Source organism: Orbicella franksi, chromosome 9 (genome assembly GCF_964199315.1).
Source record: "Orbicella franksi chromosome 9, jaOrbFran1.1, whole genome shotgun sequence".
Classification (NCBI taxonomy): Eukaryota; Metazoa; Cnidaria; class Anthozoa; order Scleractinia; family Merulinidae; genus Orbicella; species Orbicella franksi.
Window position 1 is genome coordinate 18,441,139 of NC_138153.1, and position 25,224 is coordinate 18,466,362.

At 38.8% G+C, this 25,224-nt stretch overlaps 2 protein-coding genes across 3 annotated transcripts; one reads left to right on the forward strand and one right to left on the reverse strand.

Moving 5' to 3' along the window:
* Positions 1-67: 67 nt before the first annotated feature.
* Positions 68-15,473, reverse strand: LOC145496626 (tolloid-like protein 1). 2 transcript variants are annotated; one of them, XM_081476333.1, is made up of 10 exons: positions 14,796-15,473; positions 14,257-14,309; positions 12,871-12,900; positions 11,104-11,475; positions 8,621-8,641; positions 7,816-8,028; positions 7,036-7,209; positions 3,288-3,638; positions 2,016-2,264; positions 68-1,720 (listed from the first exon to the last, which is right to left on the reverse strand). In XM_081476333.1, the coding sequence occupies exons 2-9, from the start codon at positions 14,276-14,278 to the stop codon at positions 2,038-2,040; spliced, it is 1,410 nt and encodes a 469-aa protein (XP_081332459.1). In that variant the 5' UTR covers positions 14,279-14,309; positions 14,796-15,473; the 3' UTR covers positions 68-1,720; positions 2,016-2,037. The 2 variants fall into 2 exon arrangements, with proteins under 2 accessions (XP_081332459.1, XP_081332458.1); XM_081476332.1 differs by having other exon boundaries at positions 14,257-14,335; positions 14,796-15,472.
* On the forward strand, positions 14,876-24,431 carry LOC145498527 (uncharacterized). Its single transcript, XM_081478445.1, has 3 exons — positions 14,876-15,026; positions 20,017-20,884; positions 21,389-24,431. Exons 1-3 carry the CDS (start codon positions 14,876-14,878, stop codon positions 24,429-24,431), a joined length of 4,062 nt encoding a protein of 1,353 aa, XP_081334571.1.
* The last annotated feature ends 793 nt before the right edge of the window (positions 24,432-25,224 follow it).

A 25,224-nucleotide genomic window follows, 5' to 3' on the forward strand; every position in this document is an offset into this window, starting at 1 on the left:
AATAAGGCAACTAGTATGATGACAATTAAGTAAATTTTATACATTTAAGCACGTCGATCGGATCTCGAAGAATTAGTTATCGTCAAAACATTAGTTGTCGACGAGTCTCGTCGACCCTCGTTTACAAGGACGTAGTTTATTCTTTGTTCAGAAACTCTGAAATTATTGCAACTGAAAGGTTATAAAAAAAACTGGTACTGAAAAATGTAAATTTACATGCATGGTATTTTGTGACTGGTACAATTGCATAGTCGTTTTTCCAACACATCTGGGGAAAATGGAGATAAAGGTGGGAGGGGCTAACAATTAATTTGCGTGGATACTCAACGTTCGAGTTACTTAAACGCGTAAGACAAATTAATGCCCGAAAAGCATGCAACGCAACACCATTGCGCCTCAAATTTTCTCCTCCCAGGTTTTCCCAACCTATTCTTTTTTTGTTCTTTTTGAAACTAAGGAGTTCTTATACAACAAAAAAAGAAAGAGCAGGCTGTTCATGATGAAATTTATTAAGCAAAAAGAAACGCTACAAAATAAATACAAAAATAATAATTAACATGTAAATTCCATGTTGCCGTGCGTCTGTTCAATAATAGATGGCAGCTGACGTCAAAATATGGTAAGAAAAACGTTGCACACGAGGCGATCGCCAAGAGTGTCACTGATGTTCTTACCACATTCTGACGCCTTCTGGGATCTATTACTGAACAGACACACGGCAACACGAAATCCACTTGTAATATTCTCTACTTGCACAAATCCCATAAAATACCTCTTTAACCCCCCACAATTTTGCATAATCATTGTTTGTAATTTCTCCTGGGACATGAAGATGTTCCAACAGAAATCTAAAACAATGCCTATGCAAATTATTGGGGGTAAAAGAGGTGTATTATGGGATTTGTGTGAGTAGGAGAACAAAGAAATACAAAAGAATGTTAATGACGTCATTTATACATGTATCCTCCAATAGATCATCAGTAACAACCAGCAAAAATGCGGACTTTATTATTATATTATTATATTATAAATTTGACGGGTATTTCACAAGAGCCTTTCAAATTTTGTATTCAATCAGTGATTAGGATCAAACTTATTGCAATGGAACCCGCCTCACGGCCACTCCGTTAATACGGCCACCTCGTTATCACGACCACTTTATTCTGGCCTGAACAAAAGTTCAGTCAGTCATTTTCTTACTCCAAGAACCTATTTAATATGGTGACCAGATTAACAGGCTTCCACTGTATAGGAAGACACAGTGAATCCGGCCCCCATGGGCACTAAGCATCATTTACATCAATACAGTCACCAATATCCAAATGAGTTCAAGTTCAGACCATCTGGGACCTGAGATAACTAAGTACCTTCCACATGGAGTTTTGCAAGCCATTCTTTTGATTCTCTCTCGTTATCAGTCACTCAATTGTTTGTATAGCATTGCTACATGTAAAACCACACAAAGTATCTCAAGGATTAAATTGCAACCAAAACTACGGGAATAGAGCGGCAGTCTTCAGTTCACATTTCTGTTATCCACGTTCAACATGATTTGAAGGCAGAAAGATGCAAAACTCTATTAATTATACCGTCTGGAAAATTTGCCAATTAACTTTAAGGACCATTTACATGTATAGTGATCCTCAACTTTTTAATTCTAATAAGCAGCTACTCCTATGCAGACGCAGGCGGTTATGACAGAGTTGTCACAAAACAGGATCTATGTTGAAGAAAAAAAGAAAGAAATAGTCAATACTCTGAACGTTTTGAGAAAATGGGAATATTTGGGCCCTGTTCGTATTGGTATATTAAAACGTCTGTTTTGCAGCTGTGCTAATGAGTAGAACACCAAATGTCATTTACAACATGCAAATAGGCAAGCGTCATTGTTTTACAAGAATTCTCCCAGAGTGTGAAGATATACAGTCAACATAAAATATTGTCAAGCAGAGATGCAACAAGCATAATGGAAATCACTAACCACAGTCTACTATATTCTGGGAACTACCACTGACCTTACTTGATGCATTTGGATGATTACTGTGGGGGGTAAGGTGGAGCAGTTGCAGTAGATGGTGCTGAGGGGTAGGGTGCTACACCTCCAGGTGGCTGCTCCGGTGGGTAGGGAGGCACTCCCCCAGCTTGTCCAGGAGGGTATGGTGGTACTGCCCCAGGCTGTCCAGGAGGGTACGGTGGGGCTCCCCCAGGATAAGGAGACACTCCACCAGGTTGTTCAGGGGGGTAAGGGTAGGGTCCGGATTTGTCTGTGTGATTAAAATTGACAATCAGAACTATGGAAAATGAATCTGCAAGGTCTTAACACAACTCAAGCTTTTCTGTGGGGTGGGGGGGGGGTGTTAGTTGAGCACAAATGCAAGGCAATGGCTGTCACATTGTATGGCTGTTGTTTTGGATTTTGACCCTTTCAAATCAGAGTTGCCTGATTTCATTATAGGTTGTCAGGGCAGAGGTGATAACGATACTTATAATGTGACGACATACACTGTAGGGGATGGAACACTGACAAAATTAATTGCAAACAACCATGCATAATTGCACCTGTTCCAATCATTTCCAAGAGAAACAAGAATTGGGTTGAAAAATCGGACAGTCAATAAATCTAGGGTAAAGTTAGTGTTAGACTGAGCGGAGGGAAATGACTCCCAAAGCATCAGGAGTTTTGAAAAATTGAATGTTCCAAAAATATGCATTCCACTGTAAATGCAACAAGTAATTTTGAATACTAAGACAGTATGTAATGCGACATTGGTAAAGGGATCCTAATCAAGTAGCGAAGAATATACCGAGGCTAAGTCCTGCTGCTTATGTGTATGCCGTAGATTACGAGCAGAATATTAACACATGGTTCAATTCAGACATACATGTATTGTACAATAATGCTGAACTGTGTATCCAAGGCCTTAACATGCATGTTAAAACATAACTGAACAGCAGGCTTTACAGCATGGTTTCATTCGTTTGTTCGTTTGTTCGTTTGTTTGTTTGTTCGTTCGTTCGTTTGTTCATTCATTCATTCGTTTAAACCGCAGAAAAAGTCTTATCAGTAATTAAATCATCATATAGTATATATCTAGTATTAGGACCTCTATGTAAACCACTTTTAGTGATGGAGCTTCCTAATAAAAGATTGTTACTACTACTAAAATTTTACTTCACTGCAAGAAGAGAATAAACTGCTATTAGTCCAAATAGGTTATCAGATTAATATATTAAATTGATCACATGGTTCAAAAAAGTACACAAAACATTGATTTCATCAACTTTACCTTGCGGTGGGTAGCCTGTCCCTGCAACCTGGCTGTAGGGTGGAGGTGCTTGAGTGGGATAGCCTGGCTGTTGAGGGGGTCCATACCCTTGCTGAGGGGGTGGCCCATAGCCAGGTTGTGGAGGAGGTGCATAACCTTGCTGAGGGGGTGGTCCATAGCCTGCTGGTGGGGGTGGAGGAGGATGCTGTACAGTCATTTGTTGTGCTGCAGCTCCTTGTTGTTGTGCCCTCATGGCTTGCTTCCTTCTGTATACACACACATAGCAAATGCAAGCGATAATAACTATTGGAATGATAATGCCAACCACAATTCCAATTATAGAAGTACTTCTGCTGCTTCCTGATCCTGTTTCTGTTGAAGTAAGTGGAAGAAAGATAAAAGTTGCTTTCATCCTTGATCAGTGGTCAAACATATATAAATTACATCGTAAATATACAAAATATAACTAATATTTAACAATAAATTATTATTCACCAAAGGCGAAGTGAACATTAGTGAAAACTCACTGAGACAAAGTTGAGGTGAATATTCACCAATGTTCACTGGGCCTGAGGTGAACAATTGTTTAAGTATAATTTTCAGAGGTGAATATCAAGAACAACAAAATAACGGACTAAAACATAAAAACACAGATGCAATTGTTTGTTTGCATACCGGTCAGTGTAAAACGCAGACTGCAGACGAGTCGTAAAATGCAGACTGAGGGTAAGATAAAATATTAATAATAAAAAACACCAGGATCAAATGCAGATCAAATGAAGACTTGGGGTGTTCGTACGCGTATCCGTAATTTTTTTCCCCAAAATCCTGAAAACTCAAACCAAAGGCATCTCCTAGCCTTATTTAAACGTTACATCAGAGTAAGAGAAAAATTTTGAAATCCACTTGTCTGTCGGACAACCATCATAGAGAATTTGGTTGTCCGAGACCCAAAAGTGCTTGTCCAAAAAGATTTATTCAAACTGTATTTAGAAATAAAATCAATTCAACATGTGGCTTTTGGTGTATTTTAATTTATAGCAACATTAATTGTGAACTATTTACAAGGGTACAAATGTTATTAAAGATAAAAAAAAAAAAACGAACATTTTCGACTTTATTACAAGTAACTCACCTTATACCCAGTCCCTGCAGATACGATGACTTTATTGACTCAAAAACATTCAGGTGTTTTTTTTCTTTTTCATGACATTTTAAGCCTTGTAAGTAATTTAATTCTCCTAAACCTAAAGCGAATATCACTGCGTTTTCTCTCCTTTTCATAATCCTGCTTTGCATGGACCTTGCCTTTCTTCTTGCCATAACTACCCGAAGACTCAGTGGATTCTTTGCTTGATTATTTGGTTGACTGGTTTGGAAGGAAAGAAAACAGCGTGGACTGACGCTTTTGAGATTCCGCCATTATTGACTTAAATTTAGAGCCTGGGGATTAGTCTTAACAGGCCTGGTTACTGAGGCCAGATGAGGTCACCGAAACAAATGAATGGCTGTGGAATAGCGAAATTTATAGGAATCTTTACACTAATTTTTTCAAGTTAAAGGTTTGCTGTTATTACTGTTAGACATATTTCAATTCTAGTGCAACTTGAAGTCAATTTTCCACTGTTTCTGTAGTTGTTTAGACATCAGAAATGTGCTTGTCCCACGGACAAGTCATGTTTAAGATTTACATGTCCAAACTAAATTTCTACTTTTCCTGGACAATCGGACATAGGTTTTGGCACACCCTGTATATTATCAACCTCAAGTTCTTGAACTCCCCATTTTGTTGAAACAAGTTTCCCACAAGTGCCTGAACTAATTGCAATTCTATGCATCTTACCTTTGTTTACGTGTCAGCCATTTTGAATTTTGTCTACGCGATTAGGTCTGGGAACGACCAACTCTTGCAGCGCATTTCTTTTTTTTTTCCTGTTCTCATCGACAAAGTCCTAATGACGTTCAAACCACCGCCTGTCTTAGTTGCTTCAAATGGCCTTGGAGTTGTTCAGAACACAAGGCAAGCAAAACACGACAGCACAACAACTGGGCACGCTAAACTTGTAGGTATCGAGCCTACAATGTTTGTGAAAGACATTCAATCTTTGTACTCAACTTTAATATATCAAGAGGTTTGTAAATTGGTATTTGCTGAAAGGTGATAGTCGGCTATCCAAACATGGGAAAATTAGAACATTTCGCCATTGTCAAATAATCGTTAGTATGACTTTATTGAGTGAGGCCTATGTGTGTTTCATGAGTCCTGACCTGACATTTTACAGATACAAACACTCTTTATTTTATCCTTATGACTCATTTTTTATTATTAAGGTCATTCCACTGAAATAGAACCACGACCAAGGCAGGCAGAGGAGAGAGTGCCTGGGGACAAGGTTGAGATAGAACCTGCACGGAGATTTTTGTCAAACTTTGCCTATTGATTGTCTATGTTATAGGAACTTAAATTTTGAAATAAAAATGAGGGGTCCCCATGTTCGTTTAGGAGCAACAGAACCTTGTTTTACCTCATTAATCCTTATAACAGCACCATGATTATAGTCACGATTGCTTGCTAAATTCACGTTTTCGACGATTGCTTCATGTTCTCCACTGAGAATTGGTCCATATTTATTTTACATAGAGAAATTTGTTACTCAATTCAAAACAACAGAAAAAAATGATAGGTCACCGTACTTGTTTTCGAGGTAATGATGATTTACTTCTATGGCGAGGTCCAGCCGTAAAGAAAAAGGCGCCATTTTTTAATGCGTGCACACTAATCACGTGTGAAATTATGCACAGTAGGGATGCACAGTGCAATACTGGGGAATGACCTTACGGTTTGCATACACGTATGCAGCCGTAGTTTTAATAATAAGCTTACAATTGTACATCGATTGCCAATCAATTTACCCATAGAGCTTGGCAGTTAAACCAACGAGCGAAACACTATGAAAAATAAATTCATCCGGTACCCTGTTTTATCGTTGTTGACTTCATTCACAGTTGTCATCATCGCCTAAAAAGGAGTAGCTTTAGTTTGAAAAAAAAAAATTTCGGTCAATCCATCTGACCTGCTGGCAATCGATACAAACACTGCGTTTACAATTCTTATACGTCTTGAATACGAGTTCTTGAAAAGCTTTTTGGCCCAAGGGTGACAGCAGTCATTTTGAAATTTCTCCATCCCTTCAAATATCCTGGACTTGGAGTAATGTCTTTTGAATAAAATGAAAACTTCATTCAGCAACTGTCTGCCATGTTTACTTGCCACGATGGCAAAGATGACGAGCTTAGTAACCAGGCTCCAGCAGGGTGAATATAGCATTATATGATGAGCTTTTCGACCAATCAGAATGTCCAATTCTTATATTCACCTCTTGAAATTATACTAATAACAAATATTCAGTATCAGTCCTTAAAATACATTTTTCAAAGATTGAATATTCTGAAAGTGCATTTACATGTATTTACCAGTAGATTTTAGATTTGTTTATTTCCTTTAAATATGTCCTTTCAAAGAGGACTGTTTTGTACGCTTAAAGGATATTTACACCTGGTAAACTAAAGGACAATTTGCATTATTGTACATATGACGCATTATTCTCGAACAAAGAAATCTCCTGGTCTTTTACTCCGAAATTAAATGTCCATCAAACTTCATACAGGGTGTTGGACACTCATGTAATAACAAGCAGTACATTTTGTACTACTGAACTGAGTTCTAAAAGTAGCCTTAAGGAATGAAGAACTTTATAATATCACTTACTTGAATCATACATGACATATCCAACAACGAACCCTCGATCAGTAAAAAAACTGTTGGATTTGAACCTGATCCAAATTCTCCTATCAGATGACGTAAAGTAAAATGGATTCCGTTTCCCACACATTGAATCCTTTATTGTGTCTGATCGATCATATGAATCTCCACTTCTTCCCCCTACAAAGGTATTTTATATATATAAAGCACTATTATGAAACACCATACACAGTACATAAATTGAAACGCAACTATTAACATTCTAAATGTTGAATAAATTCACTCCATGATACATGTACAGGCACAGATTTTCAAAATTCTCAAGGGCCAGCACTCTGTCCACCCCCCACCTCCCCCTCCCCCCCCCCCCAATGCAGCAGAGGGTAACCCACTCTGGCAATCTTCCCCACATTGTCACATGTATTGTGACCGAATAGTGCTCCACCTACTTTACAATTTCTGCCTGTTGTTCTTTATTTCAATTTGAAAAGCCTGTATCTCAAGCTACTTTGTGGACCAATCAGGATTAAACAAAACACAACCATCACTCGCTCGCACAAGTTTTACTACAGTCTACGCACTTTGTACTGTCTAGATGTATTTGCGTACAGTTTTGATTGGTTAACTGGATTGTCTGGGTCCTTTATGATTGGCAAGAGTGATTACGCTGCTTTTGGTTTTACGACACTCAATTAAAAACTGCTCTCTAAATGGCATTGTCACAATAAAAGCCACGATGATGGTTTTCAACTTGGGAATTACATGTAAAGCAAATGTTCTACTTACCTTTTATTTTCAGTTTGTCCTTATCACACCCAGAGTGATATTCCAAATCAACGTCCATAACAGCAATTTTAACATTTTTTCCAACCTCAACGTCAATCCTCCAATAACAGTCCCTAAGAGTTGGGTAATCCCTAGGCCATCTTGGAGAACTGAAAACTCCAGAAGTGGAGGTCAGAGTCTTAGGGGAACTCTCGTAGTATGAAGAACACTCGGCTGTTTGTTAAAAGAAAAAAAAAATACAAATTTTCAAAATTTGGTAAAAGATATAAAGCAACACCAGGTTAGAATGAGCAGAATGTTATTAAAATAGCTAAAACAGTTCACAATTTATTAAATACAGGTTAGTTTCATTGAATAAAGATCATTGTATAGCAAGGTACTGTAGTCTCGAGGTACATATAAATCCAAGCATGCTTGCTGGCTCTTTCTTGATCGGAATATTGCCATAGACTATTTCCATGGAATTGGTCATAAGCCATGTATTTTTTTGTTTTTGAAAGCATGGCCTGAGTGCCATATAACAAAATACTTACAAACATAACTTGCTTGAGCCATATTGGGGAACATTGACCCTCAGATGTCTGCACTTGTTCCGTACTGCCACGACCTAGGGCCACTATTCCACAAAACGGCCCTTGTGCGGGGTTAGTAAGAGGTTTCGAATATTACGAATAAAATCTATTAAGTTGCATAAATTAATGTACATGTATTTACATCTACCAACTATATTTGTGCCGACTATTACGCAGGACCACAAGGAAACAGATTAATTAAAATTGAACCTAATCTAAATGTAATCACTTACCCCCAACACCACTTGGCCCGCCTATAATTAAAACAAATGAAAAGCAATCAGTGTGGAGCAGCACATAGAAAAAGATGCAATACATAACCATCCAGCACATTCCATATTGCAATGCACAACGCTTAGTTGCATTTCATAGCACGCCATATTACATGTTTTGTGCTATTAACGTTAGTGATGATCATGGCTAACTCAAGCTGACTGGAATGTGTTGCCTTATTCCACATTCTTTTTCTGGGCGATTGAAAGTTCTGCACAACGAAATACAGTTGAACCTCCCATCGCGACCACCTATCCTCAGGGACCTGTTTTCCAAAATACCAACAGTTTCACAGTCAAATCACTATATTTAGAACCTCCTGTATGCGACCACCTCTCGTAAGTGAAAGCAACCACTTTTAGGGCTAAAAGTTTGAAACTTTCTTTTGTTTTCAACCTCCCGTAAGCCACTTGACAGATAATAGAGCAGAAACTGGATAATAAGGTGTTGTAACATTATCCCATTCCTGGGTTGTAAAAGATACGCAAATTTCTCAATGGGAAGTACCAGATTTTTCTCAAAATTGACTTTTCACACAAATAAAACAATTCAAACTTGGGGTAAGTCTCTTCAGTTAGCATATGCTAATGAGGTAAAATTTTGACCCAATATGGTCTAATCTCTTGCAAGCGACCACCTCCCTTAAACGACCATCTAGGCTTGGCATATTAGGTGGTTGTTTACCGGAGGTTCAACTGCAATGTAAAAATTTGCTGAAAATTTTACTTTTATTATCTTCCATCAGTTCATGGCATCCACACAACATCTTTTAATTCAATACCAAGCACTCTGGGAGCATAATATTATTAATTTCCCATCCCATGCCATAGTAAATTTTTTTCTAAATTAATTTAATTATTTTGGCTTGAAATTGCAGTTTTACACTTAACAAACATGTCCATGTACATGTACACTGTAGTCATATGCCTCCATTTCTTACTCAATTGAACACTGCTTTTTAAGGGTGCACTTAATTCAATGAGTGGGTGTCTCATTGAGGATTTATGGTACATGGAAATCAGTCATGTATGCAGACAAATTCTTTCCATTTACAGTCGTGAAGAATTCCCATTCCTGTGAATTTTTTTAAAATATACAGGGCTCAACGAAAACTTAAATTCCAGCTTGCCCTCGAGACAGGTAGCTCTCAAAGTTTGCTTGCCCTGGGCAAGTCTTAGTTTGCTCTTTTAATCAATGATTTTGTAGACAGATGACTTGCTTGATCTCTTGCCCATCAGGCTGGTGAGAATGAAAAGTTACTTGCTCAGAAGGAAAATATATGTGTACTTGTCTGGGACAATGGGATGGCACTTTTTTCAGCCCTGATACAGGATTTTTATTAATTTTTCACATAGAAGGGCATGTGGTATAAAGTAGGCAGGTACCTGAATTAGTTGAGGGCCAAAGGCCCAAGAAGCTAGGGGGTCCAGGAGCGTGCTCACCCGGAAAATTTTGAAAAATTGAACTCCCAGGAATGCATTTTCCTTGATTCTGAGAGGGAAATTCTTGTTTTGTCATTAGTCCTCGTTTACACAATTCTACTGGAATTAAACAGTGCTAGACATTACAGAATTGCTTGCTAAAAGTGATGTGTTACGCATTCCATTTTGGTTTTATTCTCTGGCACTTTTAGTTTTAGCAGAGCCTGTAAGTCCTGAATTTATGTTTTTCTATTCAGCAGACAGAGAAATGATTTTTAAGCCTGTGTTACAAAACACTTAGCTTTTTATAGGCTATTCAAGTAAAGCAATTGCGTTATGTGTAAATTTCATGTTCAGGTTCAGTGCACTATAATCAGATAATAAATGCAAATTAAGATTAGTGCTCATGTACATATGTTACTGTTACTGATAAACCAGCATGCAAAACTTGAAATGCATTAAATTACTAAAGCTAACCTTTTAACCTTTTGGATACAACTGAAAAAAATTATCCAGGACCCCTTGAGATCTGCGTTTTCTCATCATGATGAATTTGACCATTTTAATGTACAGAACCATGAGAATGCATGGTATTACAAACATGCAGCATGTCACGTGTAAGAGTTATGTAACAGCACAGGCACTTCACAGGAGAAAAGCCTGATGAATGTAAAGTGCAACTGCCCAAAAAACACTTTTCTTACAAAAGAAATCAATGCAAGGTAATTGACAAAAAAGGTTTTTAAAGGTATTACCCAACTCACAAAGAATAGTTAATTTTTGTTAGATGCTGACATGTGTATTTTTGTTTTTTTAATTTTGTACTTCACATACTTAAAGAAGCTGGGTACTCCTTTCAAAGTAGACAGGTGCCGGTAGCCGGCTTCTAATAACAACCCTGCTGATATAAAGTGACCTGTGCCTAATTTAATGTAGCATACCATGTCCAGCTTAATTCACTTACCACAAGTATAATAGCATGTATACATGATTGTATGAAAATAAAATTTCAATTTAATTACCAGAGAAAAGAGAAAACCTTGAATAAGAGCCTCGAAACCCATGGCCAGCGCCAGAGCTGTTCGAATGGAACTTAATATGCAGGCAGTTGTCAGGGGAGTACACATTAAAAGGCATGTCTGGTAAACGATATTCAGCACAGTATTTTCCGATTGAGCGTCTTCCACATCCAATGTATATCTCCACATAATCATCGTAACAGTCTGGCATGTTACCCTTGATGTCAAACGTAGACCACGACAGCTTGATTCCGTAACCAGAAGCAACTTGGATGTCATACTGGCAGTTCAAGTTGTTGGCATAAAAAGAACTAGTCGAAAAGGATGGTGATGATACTATTCCAGTAGAAGCAGTAAATGTCTGGTCACAATAAACTGAAATAGGGGAAAAATAAGTAACACCAGTTACATGTAGTTTAGTTAATGGTAAATAACTTATGGCACAGTGGCAGTTAATGATCTTGCCACATGGAAATCCACAACTAGTGAATTTTTTGGATTTAAATATCTTAAAAAAAATAAATATCTTAATTGACCACTCCCCCAGTGGGGCTTTTCAGGGCCAATGAAACCAAATGATGAAACAAATAATGCAAATGAAAATAACATGGTTAAAAACCCCAACTAGTGAGAGGCAGACCAGTTGGCTATTTACAAGCATGACCAAGGAGTTGAACTAGGGTCTACTGAGAAACAACTCCAGCTAAGTGGTCAGAGCGGGACTTGAACCTGCGGCCTCCAGATTTCAAGTCCAGTGCCCTAACCACTCGGCCATACTGCCTCCGTTACATCTGTCTGGCTGATTGTGTTTTGTTTCTTACATGTTCAAATTAAACCTTTTTATTTTCTGCAGTACTATAAATATACAATTACATTAAACAAATACTAGCTGTTCAAACAGCTCCCACTTTCTATGCTGTACACATCTCATTTTGTACTAGTCAGACTGTCATTAATAGATTGAACTACAGTAGCCAGTACATGTACGTGGAAAGCAATATTATTATTGAAGTTGGCAGGCAGGCAAGCCTTTTTGAACTGAACTATTTATCAGAAATTTAAAAGTTCTGAAGATGTTCAAACCAGGCAAGCAAGGTGGTTCTCGCGACCAGTCAATTTATCTAATGCTACCCTTCCCCCCCCCCCCCACCCGTACCTCTCAGGCCCCATTTATATGGTCTCAGGCACCCGAGACAACCCTCCCCCCTAGTTACTGTATCCAGGCCAAGGTAACTTTTAGCTTTTTTCTTTGCAATATCAACCAGTCGTTTACATTAGAATTGAGAACCTGTCTTGGGGGCGGAGACAACTCGGGTGGGCAAGTTGTCTTCCCTCAGTAGGTAGGGTAACCCTGGCAAGCGTGACCACTTTTCTTGGTACATGTAATATAAATGCTTTGGCTTGCTTGACCAGGACAACTCTAAGTGTGTTGAGTGTCACATAATGCCTAGATTTAGGATTTAAAGCAGAAATTTGTATCAAAGAAGTGAAAATTAACTCGGCAAAACCTACTGTGATCGAACGACCGAGGGAAAGTCAAAGAAAGAGGGATATCTGGATATTTGATTGTTCAATAAGGGTTATAAATAATCACGCAGGGTCAACTTTGACTCAGCCTACAGGGACTGTACATTAATTTTCACATATAATAATAATAAACACTCAGTCAAGTTGCCTCAGGGGGAAAATTGTCTTCGGTACCCGAGACCATAACTGGGACCTCACTGTAATTATTTTCATAGAAAGTAATTTAAATTAATACCATCCTACCTGCAATTGCAACTTTCAACAGTGACAGTGCTGTCAAAACCAGAAAAAGTTTAGTGAAACCTCAGCATCAGATATCAAGATAAAGACGACTCATACTGGCAAGCCAAATAGTTAAATCCTGATTGAAATTACCTTATTGCACAATGATATGGTAAATAATTTGTCTATCACTCAAGTCTTAAAAACTGGACCCCAAAGTACATGTCCAGAGTACAATATGCTTACATTTAGAATAAATCTACTAACATTCATCACATTGCTGCTCTCTGATTGGCTACTGACTACTATCTAATCTGAACATTGTAGATTCATGTATATATGTACATATAGTGAGTAGCCTGTCAGTGTGCCTTTGTTAATAAAATGACAGCCACTTCTTTGCATTTTTGACTAGAAGCTTGGTAAACACTAAAACAATTAGATAATGAGCTTGAGATTTTTTGTGTGATTAAGTTGACTCAGGCTGAGCCTTAGTCAACTATCCACATTACAATCCATCAAATATTTTCCCTCATACACGATTGGTCTAAAGGTGCCATGTGACCAAATATTCCCTTGCTAAGCCTGAGGAATATCCAAGTGAATATTCCCCAATTTTTAGATCCTGCGTGACAAGAAAATTATTTAACAGACAATGAACACAATAGCCTCCAACTGACTTTAAAAACATGCTCAGATAGTCGTCCTTCAATATTACCTGTTCCCCAAAGCTCACTGTTCACGTCTCAGAACAAATAAGGTCCACAGACATATATCCAAGCATATTTTTGTGCCAAATGGATGCTATTGTTTATGTATTTTTGTGTCAGATGGAGGCTATTGTTTATATAGAAATCTTGAGTATATATAATAATATTCTAGTTCCCAAAGGTTAAAAGCTCTTTGCTACATTCGTGAGGTTTGGTAATTACATGTGTGGATTAATTCTGTCTCCTTTTGGTTCAAGTAATGTGAGGACTGTAGCTACTGGCACATTGGCTACAGATATATATATATATATATATATATATATATAGCTGTGTTCTTTACTAAGTTCCAGAAACTACAGACAGGTTGAGTACTCTTGGCACTACAATCTGGATCATCCCAAAGGAATTGAACCTTGAGTCAATTTGCCACAGCCAGTACTACAAAGACAAACCAGTTGTAGTATTTTTGCTTGCCTACTGATTCTCTCCGTCTCCAAGCTACACATCATTAACAGCTTCTCAAATTCCCACCACAAATAATCAGAGCCATGTCTGAATTAATTACTAGTGACTCAGCATTTCCAAATACATGTAATATTGACATCCGTCATTTGCATAATAAAAACAATTTTGGTAAAGGCATCAGCACTTTTAAGGCTTCATTCAAGGTCAATTTTATGTTATGACGGCTACATACCTGTTAGTAGTTGAAGAAACATTATCTTCCTAACTGGAATAAAGTTACCTTCCCTGCAAAATTTAGTCAGATAAAAATTCTGTAAGGGAATTAACGACAGAACCTATCAACGTAGAACTGTAAGCTTGTCATGAGCTTCAAAATTAGTTTATGGCACATATCCAGTCCTACATCAAAGTACACTGAACGTCGAAACTAACAACAAAGCTTTTTGAGCTTAAAAGGGAATCTTTATTCGGAGTAGAAACCCATAGTTTACGACATACAAAATATCTGCATGGCCACCTGGTAGTGCAGCTTTCAAAATTCTAGTTGTTATGCAAACAACTGTCGCTAGCCTGTTATTAACGAACACAGCAAACACACTTCCCGTTACAAAACAGGAACAAACATCTATAGACCCGACTAAAGTTTCCGCAACGATTTCATAAATAAACAAGCTTAAAACAAGGTTTCTGTACATCTTGAAGTTATCGCGATAATGTGAACGCCCTAGCTTCGCCATACACTATGTATCTATGAGGTGAATTTCTGCTCACCGTTCACTGTAGGTTGTCTTCAATCGTTTGTTTTCTTCCAGTGCAATTTCTCATCCACACAACGGGATTAAACAATCCAGATGACGGCGAGAGTGTGTCAGAGAGGGGAAGGTTGTGAAGAACAATGTGAAGAACACGCTTACAAACAGTCAACAAACATCCGCCTCAACCTCGTCCCCAGGGCCTTCTCCACTTTTCATGCATCTGCTACAACGATAGGGCTCAGGGAATGTAAAATCTGGAATATCGTAGGACTTCCGGAACACCAGAATACCTGAGCTGTACAGCGCCGCAAATGATCCCCGACCGCAAATGATCCCCAGACCGGAAATAATCCTCAAATTGGACCGCAAATGATCCCGAACCGCAAATAATCCCCGATGTAGACCGCAAATGATCCCGCCGGAAAACGAGGAATGGCATGGAGCCTCCTTCCATGTTTTTATTTATTGATTTTATTTTCATCATCCAAACGATAAATGTAAAGAAAAGATACTGACAACATAAACTACAATTTAAATATAATTCTCATGGTAATTCTCATTTTCTCTTGACAATTCTTCCAAGATATCACGGAGAAAAACGATCGTAAATAGCGATACCATTTCTCAATTGGCTCAATCTACAACAATAATAGCTTAGTACCACCAGTGAGAGCGATCGTGAGTATTCATGACAATTTGGTCCTACGAATGATATTCTGTGAGCTAGAAAATCCGCATCTCAACACTTCAAGCCGGTTTGGCTTTCGCATCTGCAATTTACAGCCTGAAATTCCATGCTGACGATCTAAACGTGTACTGACTCTGGACAGGAGAGCTGATTGGTCAAATTGCATGGTATGTTGAGCGATCTAACTGTTACCTTCATTACCCGTGGGAAACATAAGCGGAAAACCGAGAAACCGGATATTATTACGAACTAAAACCGTAAGCCGTTTTCGTGTAAGATTTTCAGACCAACGAAGTCTTCCTTCACAAACAACGTTAACCTGATACACGGGTTACCACTGCAACCCGATATCCGCTAAAAATTTCTTGCTACTGATTTTTAAAATCTATAACAAGAGTACCCTGGGTATCAGAGTTTTTTTTAGTTCGCGTGATTAACCAAAACCGGAAACCGCACTTGAAAAGTCTCTAGTAGTCACGGTATGACCAAACGTGCAGGGGAGAAAATTATACACGATTTATAAAATTGAGATGTAGAATATCGAGTGACTGATCTGACTTTTCCGTTCACAATTTTCGTTTCGGTTAAATTGTTATGAAATGTTATGGTTATAAATAGGCAAAGCCGATTACAAGGCATTCCGCGGAGCTTTTACGGTAATTAACCTACCCGAAGAACTATTTCTCCTGAGGGTGTCTGGAAGATCCGAATAGCAAATAGCGAATAGTCGCGAATAGCGAATAGCGAATAGTTCCGAATAGTGCGAATAGTCTCGAATAGTGCGAATAGTGGCGAACAGTCGCGAAAATTGGCGAATAGTGACGAATAGTCGTCAATAGTCACCGCTTTAGATCTAATATACAGCGTTAATTAATTATTCAAATAAGCAACAAAATTTCAGGGAATTTATTACCCTTTCTTCTCCGGACTCAGGCTAGTAGGCCGTTCATCGCCGACATTAAGAAAACAGAAAACACAAGGATAACCTAATAAGCAGCGGTTAAAACAGAAGAAATTACGTTTAGAAACACCTTTCGTACTGATAAGCGTCTGTGCTTTTTAGCGGAAAAATCCCATCCTAAGTTGCTACGAGGCTGACTGCGAGATACTGGGTACCCTATTCGTTACTATTTGTCACTATTTGCCACTATTTGCCACTATTTGCCACAATTCGCTATTCGCTATTCGGGACTATTCGCTGTTCGCTATTCGCGACTATTCGCTATTCGCTATTCGGGTTTTCCAGACACCCTTATGATGAGAATTATATCTTTATAGAATATGGTCACTTATGACTTTTTTCCGGCGGGATCATTTGCGGTCCACATCGGGGATCATTTCCGGTCCAATTTGGGGATCATTTGCGGTCGGGCATCATTTGCGGTGCTGTACATACCTAACCAGAATACCTTGTATTATAGAGGAGAGCTTTGGTATTTTCGGGTTTGGTGTTCATTGCGGTTTGCGGATTTTCTGTTTCTTCGCATTTGGTTTTCGATTTTTGTCAAAAATACTAGCGGGTTTTCGGATATGGTATCCGATGTGGCGTTTGCTTTTTCCTATTTGGGTTTCGGTTTCTCTTCGATCTCAGCGCCTGCACTGATCTCGAATAGCCGCGAAATGCAATTATTGTACCGGTTACCTTCCCATGTACAATCGCATGTTCGACCAAATTACAGGTCACACGTGACTGATTGATTCAACGCTCCGATCAAATCTCCAAACATTCAGTTCTTAGTTCTGAAATGGAAGTGGTAGATGAGGGATTTTCGATGGAAGTTTCCAGAGCTACAGCTTTTTGCGACTGCAAAATTGTAATCCTATAGAGGACTTTGTGCGAATTTTCCTCATTTAACCAGGCTCTATTACCAGCTGCTTTACGATAATGAGACTGCAAAGACTGGGCTCGCGAGAGCGGTGGAAATAAAGCCGATAATTTATGCAGATACCAGCTATGGCATTCACAAATACTGTGATGAAATTATTGTAGTTTACCCTTTATGCTCCATTGTATCAGATCGATTAGGGTTTTACTAATTGGAATGTGAAAAGTTATTCGTTTTGACGATTTTGAATGCGGTTTTTGTTTGTAATTGAGTTTTTTTTCGCGATTCTACGGCTTTGGATGATTTTTTTCGTTATCTAATAGAACCCAACGTCCTCTACATTTTCCGGCGTGGTCTCCTAAGGCTTTACTCCAAACGTTTTTATTTTAGCGCCTGGAAAACTGACACTCTTCGCCCCCTTCCACGTTTTTAAGTCAGCTACAGTTGTAGGACTTGTAGACATCAATCAACCTAGTCTGCCACGCGGGTTATCGGCAACCCAACCGCTTGACCAAGGGCCGGCCACAGAGATTTTGGGCTCCAGTCGACATTGGCTAGGTCAATTGGGCAATTCAACCAGAAGTCCTGGAAGTCTGACACAATTTTTGGACTCCCGACTCCTGATCCAGGCCAGGGAATGAAGATTCTGCCTGCGAGGTTCTTGCCAGAGGTGCTCTAGGCCTTTCCACAAATATCCAGATATTTGAGGGGATATTTAGAAGTTTCCAAGATATGGTAGTAGTTTTACCCATTGGAGTTTTCTTGTGCCAGGTCCAGCGGGTGAACGATTTTGGAAGTGTGAAACTGGCCGTTCACTTTGATTTCTTTCGGTCGGTTTTCCACTTTTCCGCTTCTTCTAGTGTTTTGTTTTTTTTGTTCTTTTTTTAGTGTTTAGGTTTTCGCTCATTTCCCAAAGTTCGGCCATAAAGTCATCATCAATCTTCTCGAAAAGAGATGTCATTGCTGTAAAACAATAGCAAAGCAGTTTTTACCGTTGCCTAGCGACCTGAGAGAGCCAGTCACTTCAAAGTAATCCCTCCGAGCAGGGAAATTTAAGAAAAAATGACCTCTATTTTTTGCGCAGACGCCCTTTGAGATCGTCACGCAATCTTCTTCTTTCGTACATGGCGTGGAAGAGGAAGATTGGTTAACGAGCCAAATGAGCGTTTGCGTAGGAGGCTACTGTTTCGGCCAATGAGAATACAGTAATTTTGCCCTCTATGTTATAAACGGGATTTTTGCCTTCAGAACCTTTATTTGTGGCAAGGCGTGCAAATACAATAGAATACCATTTTCTCGAACCTCCGAGGGAAACGAAAATTGGGTGCCACATTCAAGACAAATGACGTTTTCGTACCCCTTGAGGGTAAAAATTGCGATTCCTCAGCCGACAGTGAACCTGTTACATATCAGTTGAAACTGAATAAAACGAGTAATGGTGGAATCTCCATTTCTTGAGCCTACCCTTCCTCAGACATCGAGAAAACACGAACTAAAAATGGTTTCTCTTGGATTTGCTGCACTGTAATTTTACCCCGAAGTCTTTTTACTCGAACGAATCCTCGTTTCCCTACGAGGATCGATAAATCGGGATTTCTAGTACTCTTCGATAGGCTCTGTACTTTCGAACAGCCAGGCTAGTGCTCTCAACTCTAAAAATAATGCTAGAAAATGAAATCATCTTCTAGGGGTTGCTGTTGATCATTGATAATTTATGCATCAAATAAATATAACTATTACTGAAAAGGGGAAAAAATTGTTCATTTCGTTTTCCAGTCGCGAGAAGTCACGACAACGTTTCTCAATTTTTGGAATAAATCAAATGTAATTTGAATATAAACTGGAAGGAACTATTTTCGCCGGGCCCAAAGTTCCTTGGCGTGCTTTTAGGATCTTCTAGTTTCATAGATGGCACGATGTTCACAGATTTTTATGGCAGTCAGTCTGCTCTGGAGTTTGATGTTGTTAAGCAGGAAATCAGGTATATATGTTTCAAAAGAAACTTGTAGTTGTAAATTTACTCTGCTCAACATCTGTTTAAGGCGAATTTTGCGTCCCTTGGAGGATCAAGAAAGCAAATTACATTGTAAAATTTATCATTGTTCGAAAAATATGCTTGCAAGTTCGGTGTTCAGAGTCAAAGGGTTTGTTTTATCTACCTGTATAGTTGCACGTCTCCTTTTAGAAATCAAGATTTGATTTTGGAAACTAGATGATTTCGTATTGTGTCAACAAGAGCGACCAATATATGTTGGATATTAAGACGCCCGAAACTGAAATCTTCCTTTTATTTCTTGTAAATATTTTCAAAACAAAATATTGATTACGTGTGGAGATATTTTTCAATATATAAGTCAGTTAAAAAACCCTCTTTTATTATAAGTAACTGAATTAAAGACGGTTATTTCCAGGTGTTTTTGTGATGGAACTATCCCGGTTTGATTTTTTCTTGCTGTAACCCATCCTCTACCTAGACCGTAATTATACTTAATTCGGAATTTTTGTTCATCATTTCTGCATCAAATTAAATTATATCAACCTTAAGACCACAATGAAGAGGATATTTTTTTCATCATGCATTGCAAAAAAATTGCAAGGATTAAATAGATCTGAAATGTCTTGTAGACGGGTTACCCAACAAATGTTTCCACCATTTGATGCAGACTGTGAAACCACTATAAATTTTACCCTAAAGCTATAGAGATGAACAGAAATTTCTACAGGCCCCGACTGCTGCGAGTTAATCAGCCAAAACCATACTAGTCAGTATTGTCTATATTTTTTCTTAGCTGTACAGCATCATAGTCACACAGAAGTCTATGTTTCTCTGGAAGGAAATGATTGTGAAAGATGTGGTACAATCACTCACCCATGTCAGTCCATTGCGATGGGAATCCATCAAGTAGATTGGGGCGGACATATTTACCTGGATGGTACTGGAACCGAGCGAATGCCTTACCACTGCAACTCTTCAATGGCGCATGAGCAACATCTAAATATTAACATTCAGAAAAGTTTGAGTTTGATTGGTCTGAAATCCACACCATACATTTCTTGCCCTAGTGGCTTGTATTTTGACAAGTCAAGTACTCAGACAACAACTATTGTTTTATTTCGTGTTGTTTTTCGGCAAACGCCACTATTGTTTCAGGATTCTGATTTCAAAATTTTCAACTGCTCTTTTCAAGATACCTCCAGTGCTCTGAGAATTCACATAACAGATAATGCAAGAAGGCATTTAAATATTCATGGCTCTTTTTTCTTTAACAACAACATTTCATGTGTGGAAATCATTTTGTACCACAAAGATTCAAACCAGGATCAACTTCTTGCTTTAAATATCAGCGAGACGACTTTTATGGCAAATGGATTTCACAAACAGCGGTTTCCAACAGGTGTAGTGACCATTCGCTCACAAACTACGCTGCCATCCAGCAACATACATGTCCAAATATCTTGCTTAAACATCACATCTGTCAATAACGTTGGGTACTTTATGAACCTTGATCTCCCATCAGCTGTGACCAGCGAGGTTTATGATGATGTCAGATTGTTCAACAATACTCTTTCTGATTTGGTCAAGGCATCCACTGGTGGAAAAACACAAAACGTGGTGAATAGTTTGTACAATTCTAATACAAAGAAAACACGTGTTATGTTCAGCAACGTAAGATGTTCTCACAACCATTTATTGCGATGTATAAAGATTCATTCTGAGGAAGCCCAAGCGGAAATCCACAACTCGTCGTTTGTCGGACAGCGTCTTCGAAAGGAAAGAGGGGGAGCGATATTTTTTAACTCGACAGCACACGGGTCAGTGGTCATATTCAACAGCGAGTTTCGTAGGAACATAGCTAAAGGTGGTGGCGCATTGTTTACTCATAGTAAAAACGGAATTTTAACTCTTAACATGACAAGGATTAACTTCACCGAATGTGCAGCAGAAATGGACGGATGTGCAGTTTTGGTTGGCGACCCTGATTCTTCAAAGTTGGAAAACCGATCAACGCACAAGTTTTATGCCAGCATCAGAGAGATGTTAGTGTGGGGTTGCTTTAATTTCCAACAACAAAGCTACATTGTCAGAATCGTTTTATCTAATGGAAAAGTGGCCATCACTGATTCTTCGTGGAAAAACGGCATATCATCAGCACCTAAAGCTTTAATGATATCAAACACGGGTGGCGAAACTGACGTGCTTATTTCTGGCTGCAAATTTCTTGTCAACGCTAAAGTACATGTAAGAAGCGCTGTTGTAATCAGAGCCCGTAAAGCGCAAGCTAAAGGAAGCGTATTGATAGAAAACACTGTTTTTTCTAACCAATGGGTCACAGATCGAGATCGTCACGGTGGTGCCTTGTGGATGAGTCCCCAGTTCTCCATCAAACTGATAAACGTTGTTTTAGCTTCATTTGCGTACTCACTCCAAATACTAGGGTTATATCCAAAAGGACCTTCTGATACTCGCCCATTCCGCATTTCTATCTCAAACTGCAGCTTCCTTGAGAACAGCTTTGATATCTTGGCACATACAAAGGATCCAGCCCGTGTAGAGCTGGGCATCGAGAACACAATTTTCAAGAGCAGTCAAAGGACACATAAAAACTTCGGGCTCTATATCATTATTAGGCCTTTGGATGTACTAAATAGTTCCAGTGCAGTTATTAAAATTAACAATGTCACATTTGAATCGAGACCATGCAACGTTTTATCCTTGTTATTTAAAGGCAACAAAACTTTACAAATACAAAACTCAGTTTTTCGGAATGGTATATGTTTCCAACGATATGCGTGGAAAGGCGATATTTACGAGACCTCGACCGGTGCGATAACGGTCCTCACACCTCGTGATAAAGTCGTAAGTACAGGATGTGTCAAAAGAGCGGAAAGGAAAGAAACTCATCCTCAGTGGAGCTATCGAACTCATGCTTTATTTGAAGACAACATTTTTGAGGGAAACGTGGGGTTAATCGCTGGTGCTGTGCACGTAACCAACGGCTACACAACATTCCAAAGATGCACTTTTAGGAATAACTTTGCCATCGAACATTCTGGACACGTTTATTCCGCATATGGAACTGGCCAGGTGGATTTCAAAGATTGTTTCTTCTCTGCAACGAAGAAGAATATCACGATAAACAATACTACATTTTACAAAACGACCTTCTTCCTTTCCGAAAGTGGAGGACCTATAAATCTTCAAAATACAACTATGTTATCGTCTGCTGCTGAAAGCTATTCCTATCCCGTAATTGACATTTCCAATGGAGGCTTCGTATACATGGATGATAATTCGACCATCCAGTGCGAAATCGGAAATAAGCTCGAGTTGGATAATGCGACACATTTTGTATATACAGAACAAAACAAAAGCTTTTGCCGAATAAATGTCACTGTCTTGAAATACTCTTGCAATCTGTGTGGCCCTGGTTTTTACAGCATGCAAAAAGGAGTTTCACGAGGTGTAGTAGTCAACAATACTGTCAAGTGTCTACAATGCCCATTCGGTGCCACTTGTATAAGACGGAATATAGCTGCTAAACCAAATTTTTGGGGCTATCCGGTAAATACTAACCCACCGTCACTAAGATTCATTCTTTGTCCAGAACATTACTGTCAAAAACCATCATTGGGCTCAAAAGGATATAACAGTTGCCAGGGAAACCGAAGCGGCACCCTGTGTGGTTCATGCATTCCAGGATACAGTGAAACTCTCTTTTCAGCTGAATGCCGCAAGAATGAGGAATGCAATAATTATTATTTTTGGATTTCTATCATTGTGCTAACAACTGGATTGGCTTTGTACCTAATAATAAAACCTCCGATCCTGGTTTTTCTTGGAAATCAGATATTATGGTTTAACGGAAGGAAAGCCTATAACCAACGGGATGACTTGGGCCAAAACCATGATCACAGGGACAGAGGATATATAAAGGTTACATTCTACTTTTATCAAGCTGCCGAGCTGCTGATGGTCAGTTCCATAGAAAACCTCCTTGAAAAGATACCGTTCATCTACATAGTTATTGCCGTTTTTAACTTCCAAGTTCGAACCATCAATAAAGGGTTGGGATGCCCCTTTGTAGGGCTAACTGCGGTAACAAAGGAGTTGCTTCTTTCAGGTACCGTTTTCTTGACAATGGCCGACATTGCACTCGTGTATGTCGTCCATTCTGTCATCAACATATCAAGGCGTAAAGAAAAACCACATCTTCTCCATTACTTGGCCGTTTTCATGGAAGTATTGTTGCTAGGCTATGAACGGCTGGCAGAAACATCCCTGAAACTAATGCACTGCGTTTCGATTGGACCCAGAAAGTGGCTATTCATTGATGCAAATGTCCCATGCATGCAGTGGTGGCAGTATCTCCTTCTGGCCTATATCATAGTTTTTGTGGTTCCTTTCATCGTTGTTCTTTACTGGGGATCGTCCAAGCTCTACAGGGCTTCTGTTACTGCAACTGAGTTTCTTGCTGCGTGCATGATTCCATTGCCATTTCTTATCTACTGGTTTGTTAAAGCAATTTTGAATAGGAGAAACGAAGATTCCACGAATGCACAAGTTGTCAACAAAGATGTTTTGGAAATACTTCATGGTCCTTTCCGTAAACCACAGGGTAATGATAAAGGAACACTCAACTGGGAGAGTGTGCTGATTGCTCGAAGATTTGTTCTTCTTGCTTGCCAAGCGTTCATAACAAACTTGATGTTGCGTATGGTTTGTATGGTCAGCGCATGCGTACTGATAACCATTCATCACATTTTGAAGAATCCATATCGTGATTCATTGGCCAACAAAGCTGAAACACTGTCTCTCGGCGCTTTGTCTATGATTGCCGTGATCAATTTGGCAAAAGCGACCTTAATGTCGTTTGGTACAGCTATCGATGGCCCAGATATACCTTATTTGGAAGTTCTAGACTGGTTTCAGGTGTGCGCCTTAGGTTTTGTTCCAGTGTTGATATCTATCTTGTTCACTTTTGCAATTCTTTCCCAGCTGGCTAGGTTGGTTGTTTTTCTCATCAAGCTGCTTATTCGATGTTGGGAGAAGCTCTGTCGTACTTATTCCAAGCCAACGGCCCAAGAGAGGAGACCTGTTCTAGATATTGCTGAGCAGAACAGTGGTACCAATTCTTAAGACTGGGAGTAAAAACATGTCACTTGTTTTCAAAGCGTTTAACAACGTTCACGATTATCGAAAAGCTCAAGAATATAATGATCGGGCTTTTCCTGGTACACATACTGTTTTCTAATTTGGAAATTGCTCGATGAGGAGTTTAGACTTGCCCTTAGGCGTACGTTTGGCGAAAACAGCATTTTGTGTACCAATCAAATGATAATGAATTTAGGTCAATTAACTATCCTGTTTAGACCGGTTGAAATTTTGACAGAGGTTGATACATTTACACTAAGGATATATGCATGAACTTTCATATACTCACTTGTACATTTATACCAAGTTACAATGAATTTTAAAAAAAAATCAAAGTACCGCAATTACATATATATAAGCACTCAATAGGAATCCCATGGGAAGACAGGGTTGAACATCATGTCTTCATATCTTACTCCGCAGTTCATTTATATAATATTTCATATATTCACTTGCAAGAATAGTTTTTTTCCAATTAACCTAAAAGAGGAAGGTTCTGTTTGCGATAATAATAAACAATAGTATTGTAGACTTAGACTGTAAAATAAGCACTGATGAACTGTCAAACAGCCGAAGCATGTACATCAATGAAAACCTATAAACATGACCTAGTTTTGTTAAAGTTTACTGCACTAGTGCTCTAGTACTATTTTAATAGTTTTAGAGCACTTCTTAAAAGGAGTGTCATCGCGATGTACACGAGCCCAGAGTTTTAATCTCAGATTTATGTAAGATTATGGCCCGGTTTGTTCAAGCCCGACTAAGCTAACCCAAGAAT